General features: G+C 42.0%; 1 protein-coding gene across 4 annotated transcripts in view; it reads right to left on the bottom strand.

Annotated features, from left to right (window-relative positions):
* Positions 1–580: 580 nt before the first annotated feature.
* REXO5 (RNA exonuclease 5) overlaps positions 581–12486 on the bottom strand; it is a 14262-nt gene continuing 2356 nt past the window's right edge. The window contains exons 1-18 of one of the 4 annotated variants that reach the window (XM_040575134.1): positions 12158–12467; positions 11523–11610; positions 10876–11079; positions 10227–10376; positions 9984–10072; positions 9060–9175; positions 8078–8216; positions 7444–7538; positions 6531–6633; positions 5931–6067; positions 5498–5606; positions 5046–5156; positions 4779–4916; positions 4230–4322; positions 3527–3746; positions 2928–3121; positions 2208–2317; positions 581–796 (exon numbers count right to left, since the gene is read on the bottom strand). In XM_040575134.1, coding sequence (XP_040431068.1) covers positions 727–796; positions 2208–2317; positions 2928–3121; positions 3527–3746; positions 4230–4322; positions 4779–4916; positions 5046–5156; positions 5498–5606; positions 5931–6067; positions 6531–6633; positions 7444–7538; positions 8078–8216; positions 9060–9175; positions 9984–10072; positions 10227–10376; positions 10876–10882 — 1881 coding nt within the window. In that variant the 5' untranslated portion in view covers positions 10883–11079; positions 11523–11610; positions 12158–12467 and the 3' untranslated portion in view covers positions 581–726. Of the gene's footprint in view, positions 2318–2927; positions 3122–3526; positions 3747–4229; positions 4323–4778; positions 4917–5045; positions 5157–5497; positions 5607–5930; positions 6068–6530; positions 6634–7443; positions 7539–8077; positions 8217–9059; positions 9176–9983; positions 10073–10226; positions 10377–10875; positions 11080–11522; positions 11611–12157; positions 12468–12486 lie in introns of those variants that run through there. The other 3 variants (XM_040575132.1, XR_005824694.1, XM_040575133.1) reach the window with 3 other exon arrangements.

The following is a 12486-nucleotide window of genomic DNA, read 5'->3' as shown; positions in this document are numbered from 1 at the left end:
TGACTGTTACAGCAGCTCTGCACCCAGCCTGCACCCAGCTGCCCCTGAAACCATGATGTGTGAAGTTCACACAGGTATGTGTATCCCTTAAGAGTGCCCTTGTCCCTCCCCCTGCAGCCACTGTAGTCTCTTTTTTTTTAAGGGTGCTGGGAGGTGGTCAAGGAAGGAGGAGAAAGTGGAGCTTGTCCAAGAAGGCTGAATCACCCGTTCCTCCTTTCCATGGACTAAGTACAGTGCTTTCCCAGAAAGGGGGCGGCGACTGCTTGAGGAGCTGGCACAGCACATTTCTAGAGATACACACAATTCCCAAGAAGAGCTTTTAACTGCTGAGCAGCTGCTGCAGGTACTACATTAGCTTGGCTTACTGGTTTGTGGCCTCCAACATTTTACTGAACACAATCCAGCTGGTATATCAGGCTCCTGCAAGGAAACAACTTGCTGAATTAGCGCAGTGATTGGGGTTTTTGCAAAAATACTGCCACTGCTTTGCCCCCAGCTCTTTCGTGAGCAATTGCCTAGGTCACTGCCAGGGAAAATGTTATACCAAGAAGGGTTAACAGAAAAGGTAGTATGCTTTTAAGATGTTTTGAATACCTTTTATTTTTAGACTTTATAAAAGATATAGTGAAAGCCTATTGTTCTTATGATAAGGGGTCTTTACAGAGACATTAATATTTAAAGTAATTACGAATATTTTAACAAAAGATTGCTTTAAAAATTGGCAGCTTAACAAGCACTGCCCCCTCCGTGGTCTTTTATCCCCATCAGACCAAGGCCAGACTGCAATCCATGTATGCTGCAACATAAACAAGAGATGTTATTTCTGTTCAGGGTAGCGTTGATGCCCAGAAGTTAGTTGGCCTAGCAGTAAGGAGCCAGGAAGCCCATGTGTCAGCACACTGAAAAACTGCAAGGTTGGGTTGTTCTTTGTTTTTTTTTTTTTCCCCCAGCCAACCATGAGTCATCATTCTTTTTAAACAAGAAGCCTGCTCTGAACTATCAGTCCTCTGGGAAACAGTAATTTGGGAACCTCACTTGGCAAGAAACCTCTTCCAGGCCTGGGAAGGTGCAACCCTTTTTTCCAAACTGTCCCAGACATGGCTGAGTTATGCTAAAGCAGTAGTTGATACCACCCTTATGCAAAAAAGCAGTTATAGAGGGCTACATGCAATCAGCATTTGTCTAATGAGGGAAGAATTGGTGCTGTTTCATTTTGCATGCTATTATTCTTTGGTGTGATGGGAAACGACCTAAATGATCTTAAGGAAAAAAAATAAAGTTACCAACAAGTGCCCAGTTAGAGCAGGCCATGCCAAGAGCAGCCTTTGGCATGTACCCTTGCTGAAAGGGTTTGTCACAGGCACTGAGCCTAAACAGCCTCTGGGCTTGGGATGCCTCTCCCCTGCAGGGACAGTGGTCACGAAGATAATACAGTATCAGGCGTCCTCTCCTCAGGAAGCCCTCGGGAAGCTTTGCAGGTAAGAGCGGGGAGCTGGGCCTGGCTGCGTAGCCTGACAAAAGAGCTGCTGCTCTGGCTTCCTGCTTCTGTAGCAGGGCCTGGCTCATGTCTCCCCAAAGGCCTGGTGCCCCTTGTGTTGAAGATGAACTTCAGAAAGGCAGGGTTAGACATGACCCTTGTCTGGCTGGCTAAAGAGCAACGCTGAGCAAACTGAGAGAAGACTGCTGAAATAAGAATGTATTCAGTAACTAAGGCCTTGCCTGGGAAAGATTCAATTTTCTTGTTAGTAATTAAACAAGGAATGGCTATCCATGGCACTTCAGGTCCTTGGGAAATAAAGGGAGCCTACCCCATGTGGAAGCATCCTTGCTATTACCCCTGAGGCCCAACACAACAACTTGCTCTTTCTTATGAAAGCATGGCAGGTTTTTTGTTGTTTTTATTTTTTCCAAATCATGCTTTCATGTCCCTGACAGTATCATAGAGTGAACCTGGATCCCTGATCCATACTAAGGATGAAGCATGTAAGGCAGGGTACCACAGGACAACTGGTAGATGGTGCGGGGGAAGGAAGAGGGAGGGGTATGATTTTCTTTGGTTAACAAAATAACTTCACCATATATAAAACACTACCAACAAATAGTAGAACTTCTGAAGTGTGTTTCTCTCCCTCCTTAAATGTCTTTCCTGCAAGGATGCTGTAGTGAGGGAGAGGAGAGGATGCCTAGCAAAACAGGGGGCAAGTTACCTGTTTGTTCCAGGAAAGAGAACAACGCACAAGGTATTCTTCTGCAGACTTCTATAAAGCTTTTTTATAATCTGGTCCAACTTCTTCACCTTTTTCCTTAGATTCTGCTCCTGTGTAACAGAATACAAGCCTTGAAATCCCCCATTCTTCTGCAGATATGTAACAATCACATCTAAAAGTGTTTATGCGGCAACTCACCCTGGAGCCGTGTCAGGGATGAAAGGGGCAATTCTGTTTCTGGCTAGCATTTGGAAGTGCAACAGCCCAGCTGCAGGGAGAGCCACACACCCTACTCACATGGCACTGCAACTTCCTCCAGTAAAAATGGGAGCTGCACCTAGATCTGTTCTTTCCTGTAGGCTACACAACTTGTTGCTTCTCTCCAACTTCCATACCCCTTCCTCTACCTGTGCATTGCTGTCAGGTGGGAGGCTGCAGTTCCTCTCTAGGGAACTCATTGTTCCATATGCCTGGGCTGTTTTTAGTTATACTGTACCCCACTAATGCCACATTATCTCCTGGGATCTTATGTCTCCAAGCTGTCTTATGAAAATTGAGCCATGGCAGCCTCTGCACCAGCAGAAAATCCTACTGCTACATACAACTCTGTACCTAAGCCTCCTCCCAGTGACCAGCTCTGGTTCCCAGTGCAGCACGCAGTTCAATGCCATTAACCTCGCTAACAAACTGCAACAAACACCAGCCTAGCCTTAAACTCACAGAGTCAGGTAGAGGTGCCGTCTTCTCACATAAGCTGTTTCCTACTTGCTTCTCCCTGCTGTGATTCATTTGCCAAATCCATCTCCAGAGGTGACCTGAAGCAAGCGCCTTCCTACTTCTTAACTTGCTGCCCTTCACAGCCCAGCTGTTTATAACTTCAAGGGCATCCACAGCACTTTGTGATGTCTGGAATTCTGAAAAACAATGAGAAAGGGATCACCCTTTGCCAGTTATGTTGCCCTGTTCTTTGGCACCTGCAGGGCAGTGCTAAAAAGGTGGAGGGCTAAAGGGAAATGAGAAACTGAGATCACTGCAGTAAGCAGATGCTCATCCTGCAAACAGGTAAGTGTCAGACTAAAGAACTGCCAGTTAAATGCAAGACCACTCATCTGGCTGTTCTCCTCATTTTTTAGAGGAGATTACATGTCAGTGCAAAGCTGCACACTAGCCAGCTGTGCTTTCACCTGAGTATTTTAAATACTGTCACTTGGAGCAGACATGAGTTTCAGTTGCTCTTGCTATGTCACTGTGAATTTCCCAGCACTGCTGAACAAGCTTATTTGAAGGAAATAACCAGGCTGCATTGCAAAGCTACTTACTGAGGAAACAGCAGTTCCTGTGCCTTCCACTCTGGAGATCCTTTGGCAGGAACAGAGTTTCCAGGGCTTCCAACTGGCTGAATTCTTCTTGTAAGTCTGTCTCTGTTAATGACTTCTTTAGACCCGCCACATAAATCACACCTTGATTTTCTATATCCAGTTCTAGTTCCTGTATCAGAACATCACAGTCCAGCGTTGCAGCAGAGATGGGTCTCTGAACCTGGGGTGGGTCCAACAGGAACAAACACAGCACATCAGCCAAAGCGGCTCTGTGTTCTGAGCTTCTGTTTTAAATGATTCTGTCCAATTACCAAAACTCGGTTAGCTATTTTCCCTTCCGTGAAGAAGGTAATTAAGGAAGGCTAGATTACTTAGTCATGAAAGATATGTCTGTAATGCAGGACAATTAAGAATACTACGTATGTGGCATTTAACACCCCATTTTTACTTGGCTCCTTATTTTTAAGAGGCAGTTGCCAGGTCAGAGTGCTTTCTAACCCCCTTCTGCTGGGGGATGGGAAAGAAAGAGGGCAACAGCCATCTCCTTTCTGCCAGCGGCCCTAAATTGTCTAGGGACAGGGAGATGGCAACAGCACAGCCAGCCAGGGTTTGCCCAGACTCTAAGTAGGCATTAAGAAGTGACATATTAGCCAGTATTCGTGTGCTACATGTAACTTAGGCTTTTGCTATTTACTTTGTTTACCTTAATGCAGGATCCTGCTACCTCAGCTCCATCTAGGCTTTCCACGGCAAGCTGAGCAGCTTCCAGCACTTCGTATTGGATACAGACGTAGGGCTTGAAACAAGATAATACACTTCAGGTTTATGAATGAAACACATTAGCCCTCCTTCGACCTCCCCCTTAGAAAGGTGTGGGTCGGTAATACAGGTAACACTCCATATACTGTAGCTTCAATTAACTTGGTAATTATTAGCAAGCTTGTTTTGCCACTAAAGGCCTTAGCATATCACTTCTCCTGAGAGGAACAAAAATCATCTCGGTTTCACCAGTACTCAGTTAAAGCTCTCTAGCTTGAGCAGCACTGTTATGCCACATCAGCTGTGCTTATTCTTGTTGCTGTGTGCAGCAGCTTTTGTACATGCTGAATTGTTGTAGCTCATGACCAAACAGCCAGAGAAAAAAAACAAAGACAAAAAAAGGTATTTAAGTGGTTCTCATCCACATCTATCCTAGAGATTACTCAGGACTTCACTGCCTGTCAACAAGCTGAATGTTTTGAGTGCCCCTCACCTGGTATGTTTCCGTTACCACTATCAGAGACTGGATTGGCCCACACCTCCCAAATTCTTTTTTCACAGCCTTCAGGCAAAAACTTTCTTCAAAAGGACCTGCATAGATTGTCAGCATGTCAGTCAGCTTGCTTCTCACCTGTGGGAACACAGATTAGAGAAGGAACTTCACAAAGCAAAGGAACTACTAGATGCCTCCAGATACATGTCTCTTTCCAAGTTGAGCAATGAAGACTAGTCTTGCTCAGGAAAAAAAAAAAAAAGGTACCTTTTCACAAAATCCAGCAAGAAGATGAGATGCAATGTACTCTGGACCCAAACTGAACTGAATGATACTGAATGTGGAGAGGGGAACATCTTCTAAGGCTCTCTGAAGAATCTGGAAGGAAAAGAGTACACATGGCTCAAAGAGGTGCAAGATAATTCTACTGCAAAAGACCAGAAACAAAGCTCTTGAATTTAGTTCTCTACTTTAATTGTCATTATTGTCCAAGGAAGCCCTCAGGCAGAAATTCTTCTTTAGTGAGTCATGAGAGGGTGATAGTGGATCAAAGCTTATTTCTGAAATAAGAAAATGGATTTAGCTAACCTGGTATTAACACTATTGCTAACGCTACTGTCAGCCAGCTTTTTAAAATAGGACTCATCAACCCACCCCCAGAACAAGAACTTCAAACTACTTTGAAGCTTGCTTAGACCAACCCACCCAAATCCATTCACCTGTTTGTTTGAAGTGCTCAGGTTACTCTGACACAGGCCAGAAGAGTCCGCTTCCTGTCTGCCCAAAAGGAGGGGTTTTTGGCCGGTCACCTGCAAGCAGTCTAAAAAACTAGCAGAGAGGACAAAAAAAGCTGTGAATCACAGTAGTTATTGATATGGTGAGTTAAAAGCATGCAAGGAAGTACCTGTCACTGAGAAATGATACAGTTCATTAAAGAAATCTTAAAGAACATTTTTGCCGTCAAGATCAAAAGCAGCCTGGAAAATGCTTTGTGAAATTTAAGATACTATTTCTGAAAAATTTTCAGTGCTACTCTACAATTATCTGTGTCTCTCTGAAGACACTGATGGCTTCTGAAAACATAAGACACTTCTTTGATTTCAATGAGGATTCAATCAAAGGAAAAACATGCATATCTGAGAATCTTATTACCATGGTTTGGATAGATGCGGAGGATCATTCGACTGCTTCTGGACTCTACATCCTTGTGGCTGTAACGCAGATTTGTTCTGAGAGACCTCAGTCAGTCTTTCAGCTGTCAGCAGCATTTCCAAATTTAGTTCTGCTACCTTGTGGAAGGAAGATGAGTAGATGGCTTTCATCTCAGCTAATTGGAGCTAACCGAGAAGCATGTGCCTTCTCTATGAGTCACCTAGGCACATTCCACACTAGTGGAGAAAGACAGACATTCATTTCTTGCCTTATTATTTCCTGTTGTCATTTTAAGCATGCAGCACTTACAGCATCAACCAGCACGTCCAAAACATCCTCTCCAGAAACCAACAATACAAGGGAATTCATAAAACCTGCTGAATCGCTGCCAAAACATGCGAGGTCCCTCACTTCTTTATTTAGAAAAAAAATGATAGGCACTCCCGTAGGCTGCAAGTGTCTGAATCTTTCTTCCCCCAATGCCCCTCTGCAAGATCAGCCCAATTTCTCTTTTAAATCGGTAAGAGGATGGGCAAGAATACTTTTTCTTCATATAAACAACTTGTATATTCTGCTATTAAAGACATTAGATATAGCTACCTTTGCTGGTCCTTGCTCAATAAAGAATTGAGCCAATTCCAATGCAGCTCTTGCATCTTCTGCAGGATCATGACCAAGCTTCTGGTCACACTGGATCTCCTTCCTAGGGCATCAAAATTAGGTGTACAGGCAGGTTATCTGTTTTTCCATACTGGCCAACATCTCGTCTTTTCTAAATTGGGTCTTTTTCAGGCAAAATAGCTTTCCCCTCTCCAAAAAGGATTTCAATTCTGTGCAGCAGTATTCTTGTGAAATACTCCCCAAAGTTACTGCAAGAAACATTTTTGCAACATTGAGCAAAACACTGTTTATAGGGTTTGACAGAAGCAGCAGTAATACTTGGTACTCCGAGGCATGATTATTTTTAATTTTGCTTTTTCCTTGACCAATGACCCAATGCACAGGCAGGGAGGCAACCTCCAATTCAGTGAAGTTTGGAGCTACAGAGTAAATGGTGCGTGCTGGATTGCTAAGATGTGCTACGATAGCTAGTATAGTAAGGGACACGATTAAGTCAGTAAATTATACTTCCATAAGTTAGCTTTTCTTTCTAGATAACTGCAACAGATCTCATTTATGTGAGCCAGAGTTCATTTGCTGCTCTACAATGTCATATAGTGGTAGAAGCGCAGAAAAGCTAGCTTTGTGGTTCACATACAAATGAGCTCATTACTGGTTGTGTCATAGCATCCCTGCTTGCTCAAAGATAAGCCAATTTATTACACTGCCTGATGTTTCAAGCACACAGTAAACTCCTCTTTATTGTCTATTTGCACAGCCTGTTCTCCTTCCTTTTGAGTTTTATCAGAAAAAAAATTTCTCATCCTACTGGTGGAAGAGCAGGACCCTATAGCCCCCATAACAGTTTCTAATACTTCCCATGACAATGCAAAAATAATCTTAATAATCTTACCCTAAAACAGCTTTGGCTAGAAATTTTAGCTTAAATCTTCGACCTTCATTTCTGGCAAAAAGCAATGAAGTATCAATAACACTAGGGTGGATCATCTGGAGGAGAGAAAACATCACCAGTTTAATTTAAGAACAGCACTCATATAGAATTGGGCAGTGACTCCATTATCTGTGCCTCTGCCCTTTCATTTCAGTTGCCCATTTCTCACTGACAGATAACTGGTCCAGACAAGAGAACACGTGGGAACCATGAAACCGGCCCAAATCTCCTTTCTAAAGCTCTCTTGGGAAGACCTAGGTTGGGTTGGAATGATTATGACTCAAGCATTTGAGATTGGTTAAATTCAATACAGGAAGGACTTCAGTTCTTCCCATGACCGAGTGATAGAAAGCACCTGGCTGAAGCAGAAAGGTAAAGCTTCTGTTGCAGCCTTCCTTCCTTTTTGGTTCTGAACAGCACCTTGCAGGTTTTATAGATGTAAGGGGAGTATTTCTCTTTTAAATCCTTACAGCCATAAAGCTATTCATAATGAAAAGCAATTAACAAGTGTTCACTAACTAAAAAACATAATTGGAACTTTTAGGCCTGAAATTAATAGCAGTTTTGGGAAAAATACTCTTAAAAGCATACTCACTTGCAAAGCCTGGAGATCAGCATTTAGAGAATGACCCACCAATACTGCATCATGCGGAAGTATTTTTTTTAATCTGCTTTGTACGTCTGGCAATCTTGTTTTCACTGGAAGCAGCATTTTCCTTGTGATTCCCGAGAATCTTCGAAACAGAAGGTGGATGGAGTACAAGCAGTGCATTAGCAACAGCACTTACTGGAGAACATTACAAGCAGGGTATGTAAAAAAAGAACCCAGTGTAACTAATGACAGAATGCAATTTACTGCTTCCTCTATAAGTGCATTCCAACATAAGAGGACATACTGCACAAATATTAAGCTGCTGCAGCTACCACATCTGCTTCAAAAGTTTGTTCTCTCTCAAGCATAACTTAAAGTGATGCAGTTCTTAGCACCAGATAGCACAGGTAAGGAAATATTGTAAAGCTGACATGGAAGGAAATGCTTCCAAGTAACCTGAGGGAATTGGCACTTCACCTCCTGGATACATCCAGGCAAAGTCTTGGAGAAGACATGGCTTGATTTTTGCTTTCTTTTATTATAATACTGAGCCCAGCCCTAGAGCTCTAAGTGAGCTGATGACCTGCACTGTTCATTTTCTACAGATGAGAAAACTTAGCTACAGAGCAGAGACCCAGACTGCAATCCCGTACTCTTACTCACCCTGTATCCTATTTTATATCCAGCAGTAAAGAGTAACCTGTACCGTCTATCATTAACCTGTAACAGAACTTTTCCTAGAACACTGCAGAACAATAATGCTTCTGTCTAGACATAGGGGCACTGCACAGCAGGGAGTGCATACATAACATTGGTTATTCTACCCACAAAGCACAAACTGGATTCTTAACACCAAGTAAAATACAGTAGACATCGGTGAGTAGACAAGTGTACAGACCAAAGTTTTCTGAAAGGTCCTGTGTTACAGGCTTGATTTGAAAGGCTTGTAGCTCTTGAAGAGATAAGAAACTTCAGTACGAGTCACCTGGTGCGGTAGTTCACTATTGTGCTTTCAGGTTTGACTAGTTCATTCAAGAGGCATTGACCCTGTGCATCCACCAAAGAGACACGAGTGACTTCATTCCCCCTTGCAGTCAGGCACTGTCAGGAAAAAGCAGAGGCAGCTTTTGAATCAGCACAATGCTGCCATTCAACAACCTTAGCTGAGATCTGCTTTGGCTACAGCCAGCATCACTGCTAAGGAGTTGCTTTACTTAGAGATCTACCAGTTATAGCTTGCTTTATGTAGCACGCTTCATTTGAATTGTTAAATGCCCACCATAAACACAGCAAACACGCAGGCAAGCACAACACAAAGAAAGCCTTTACAAAGAAGTGCTGATTTCACAGAATCAGGTTTGTACTCTGCACTGCAGGGCTGCAACTAACAGCACCATCACCAGAGGAGATAAATGTAATTTAAAAGTAGAGCCCAGATCGCATCGTTAGTCACTCAATGCTGATGCCGACTGGGCATCTCTGCAAGGTCAGAACTGCACTAAGAGAGGAATCCTTACCACAACATGCTGCTGGAAGAACTGGGATGGCTAAAGGGGTAGCAGAGAGACAAATCTACATTCCCAAACTTTGGGGAGAGCTGGGAGGAAGAATTGTTAAAAAAAAAAAAAGTCTCAGGAGTTACTGCAGCATTGGAGATAGACCTGGCAGTTCCAGATGCTGTTCTGAAAACCACCACGTAACTGAGCTCTCTGGTGCACTGCTCAGGAAGGACTTTGAGCCCTTCCTATGGTTGTATTAGCACTGGTACCATCACTGAAGGGACTGGCAGCAGATATTAATACATCAGAAGGGGTTTAATAAATACCCAGGGTGCCTGGCTCATTTTGGAATAGCTGCTTGGAGCTTGATTGCTCGACTATGCTTTGTAAGGTCACATGTTTATTTTTACCATTTCACAATCCAGACCAAAGAGGGGGCTGCTGTCTGTCCTCTGCTGATCACACTCTGTATGCACATAACCCTTACAGCCAGGGGAGCCTAAAATGAAAAGACACCTGTGAACAAGACACAGACCTCTCTCTTCTAATAGTCATCATGTATCTTATATGATCAAACATATCATTAACTGGCAAAACTAAAAACAGACAAAAACCAAACCAACCCAACCAACCAAAAACCTCAGAAAACTGACCTTTCATGGGATAATCATTTTTCTTCAGCTCTTCTGAAGTTAGAATGTATCTAGTAAGGCCTTGTTTTGATTCTCCGTATTTCTGGATGATGGGATCACATTGCAAGTCTGAGTTTTTAGGAATACATCCACTGCTAGTGGAAATCAAGCCTGTAACATACAAAATCACCTGTCAAGTTCAGATAGCACTCCTTACTTGCAGTTTTCTGCATTAGTACGCACACTAAGAGGTTACACCATTTCACAATAAAACACTACATGGAACAATAAGATATATATATATATAAGGATAAATGATATATGCTGACATGTGTGACAAGGTACTTGAATCCTACTCCCAGCTCAGCTACTGACAGCTGATTGTGAGCAAGTCACATCACAAGTCTGTCTCACATTCCTTTCAGTAAGGGAGAACACTTTCCTCATAAGCATGACAGCATAGTCATCTGTTACCTCATGTAAGCTGTAAAAGAAGTACTTTTTATCTACTTTCTGTGTGAAATTCTTTCCCCAAAGTATTATTAGGAGAAAACGCACTCTGTGGCTCAAAAAGAAGCAAGCATTGAACTGACACCAGAATCCACAGCTGTATAAAGTCTAACTATTTTGTAGGTGATTCTCTGCAGATTGCACTTAAAGAAAAATATACCTGACATCTCAGATCTGTGACTGTGCAGTAGGTTTACAGTCAGGATGCTAGAGGACTTTGTCAATACACTGAAAGCAACAGCTGTTCATTCTCCCATTTAGGACTGGAATTCAAGATTCTTTGTTACACTTCTAACAATTTCAGTGAAGTTCTCATGGTAGTCTCTTGCGGGTTTTGTACAAGCCCGTTGGATTACAATCACCTCTATAAAGAGTGTAAAAATAGGAAATCAGTTGTCAACATACCTGTTCTTTACCTTGATTTGCAGCTCAGCATAACAAAAGAAAACTACGAACAAATGAGTAACTACTTAGCTTGAATTTAATTTCTATCTGTGTATCTATTATTAGATATACGTTACAATAAAACAATCACAAAATGGGTAATGAAGCATCAGGATTTTGGATTACACTTACTAAAAAAAAAAAATCTGTTCTTTTTGCATTTACTTGTGACAATAAGCCCAACAGAGAGTTACTGAACTAGTTAGGGGAACTAGCCTTTTGGCATAAGCTATTATACTTGTTTCTTTGTAAACAAGTTCACCATAGCAGCAAGCTGGGATTGCACAGCATGCAAAGCTATTAAATTACTCTTGAAAGCGAATCACCGTGACTGAACGGATGATGCAAAGCCAAGCAAGATACCTTGTGCATTGTTTTGAGGTTTCACGTTTGCTCCTTCTCCATACAGGTTGGCTAGGAAGCTAGCTGAAGAAGGTGGTAATGTGAATCTCTGGAGAGGAAAAAAAAAAAGAAAAAAAAAAAAAGACGTTTTAGGAACTTTGAATCATAGCAGAAACATCAAGCATATAAGATGCCTCTTTATCCCCAAAGCAATAAAATTTAGAGAAAGATGGTTAAAAAAAAGTAGCAGAAGTATGTTGGGCATTTTCACAGGAAAACAAAACAAAACACAAACCAAATATTTTATAATATGCACACTATAGAATTCTTTGTACTAAGGAAAGATTGCCTTCCCAGATATGACTGAGAATGCAAGTTTCAGACTTTCATTGATAGAAACTAAAGCAGTTCCAGACTTTCCAGTTAAGCTGTCATTTTGCATTTGCTGCAGTTCAGAGAGAAGTCTCTGGAAGTCCCAATCAAAGCACTTCTTTCTTCCTTCAAAAACGTTGCTTGTAGCTCAGAAAATTAAAGTAATTATTTTAATAATCCTTTTGGGAAATGGGAGAAGTTTGATATAAAGTGTAAATTGTCAGAGTGAGATTTTTCAACCAGTGGGAATAGCATAACTCTGTGGAGATTCTCCTTACTCATACCTTAAAGTAAATTTCAAATCAACTGAGGTATTTTCAATCTCCCAGGCATCCTGAAGATGTTGGAAGTATAGAGGGCTGAAACACCAATGTATGCACATTTCACCTGGTAAGGCTTCAAAGACTTAAGTCTTGAAAATCTGTTTCCAATATTAAATCCCTGGCCTTTGTTTTGAGCTTACAAAGGCCACAAACAGATCCTCTCATTGCTTTGGGAGTCAAAGACAGACTCTTCCTATTGGAAAGACAGTAATTTCACTGCAGCATTAATCACTGGGACATGCTTTAAGGATTGCAGGAATTTTAGTAGACATCAATATAGCTTGGGGACT

The sequence above is a fragment of the Cygnus olor genome, chromosome 15 (genome assembly GCF_009769625.2).
Source record: "Cygnus olor isolate bCygOlo1 chromosome 15, bCygOlo1.pri.v2, whole genome shotgun sequence".
Taxonomy (NCBI): Eukaryota; Metazoa; Chordata; class Aves; order Anseriformes; family Anatidae; genus Cygnus; species Cygnus olor.
Note: the sequence above shows the minus strand (reverse complement) of the source record. Positions and strands in the feature narration are given on the sequence as shown.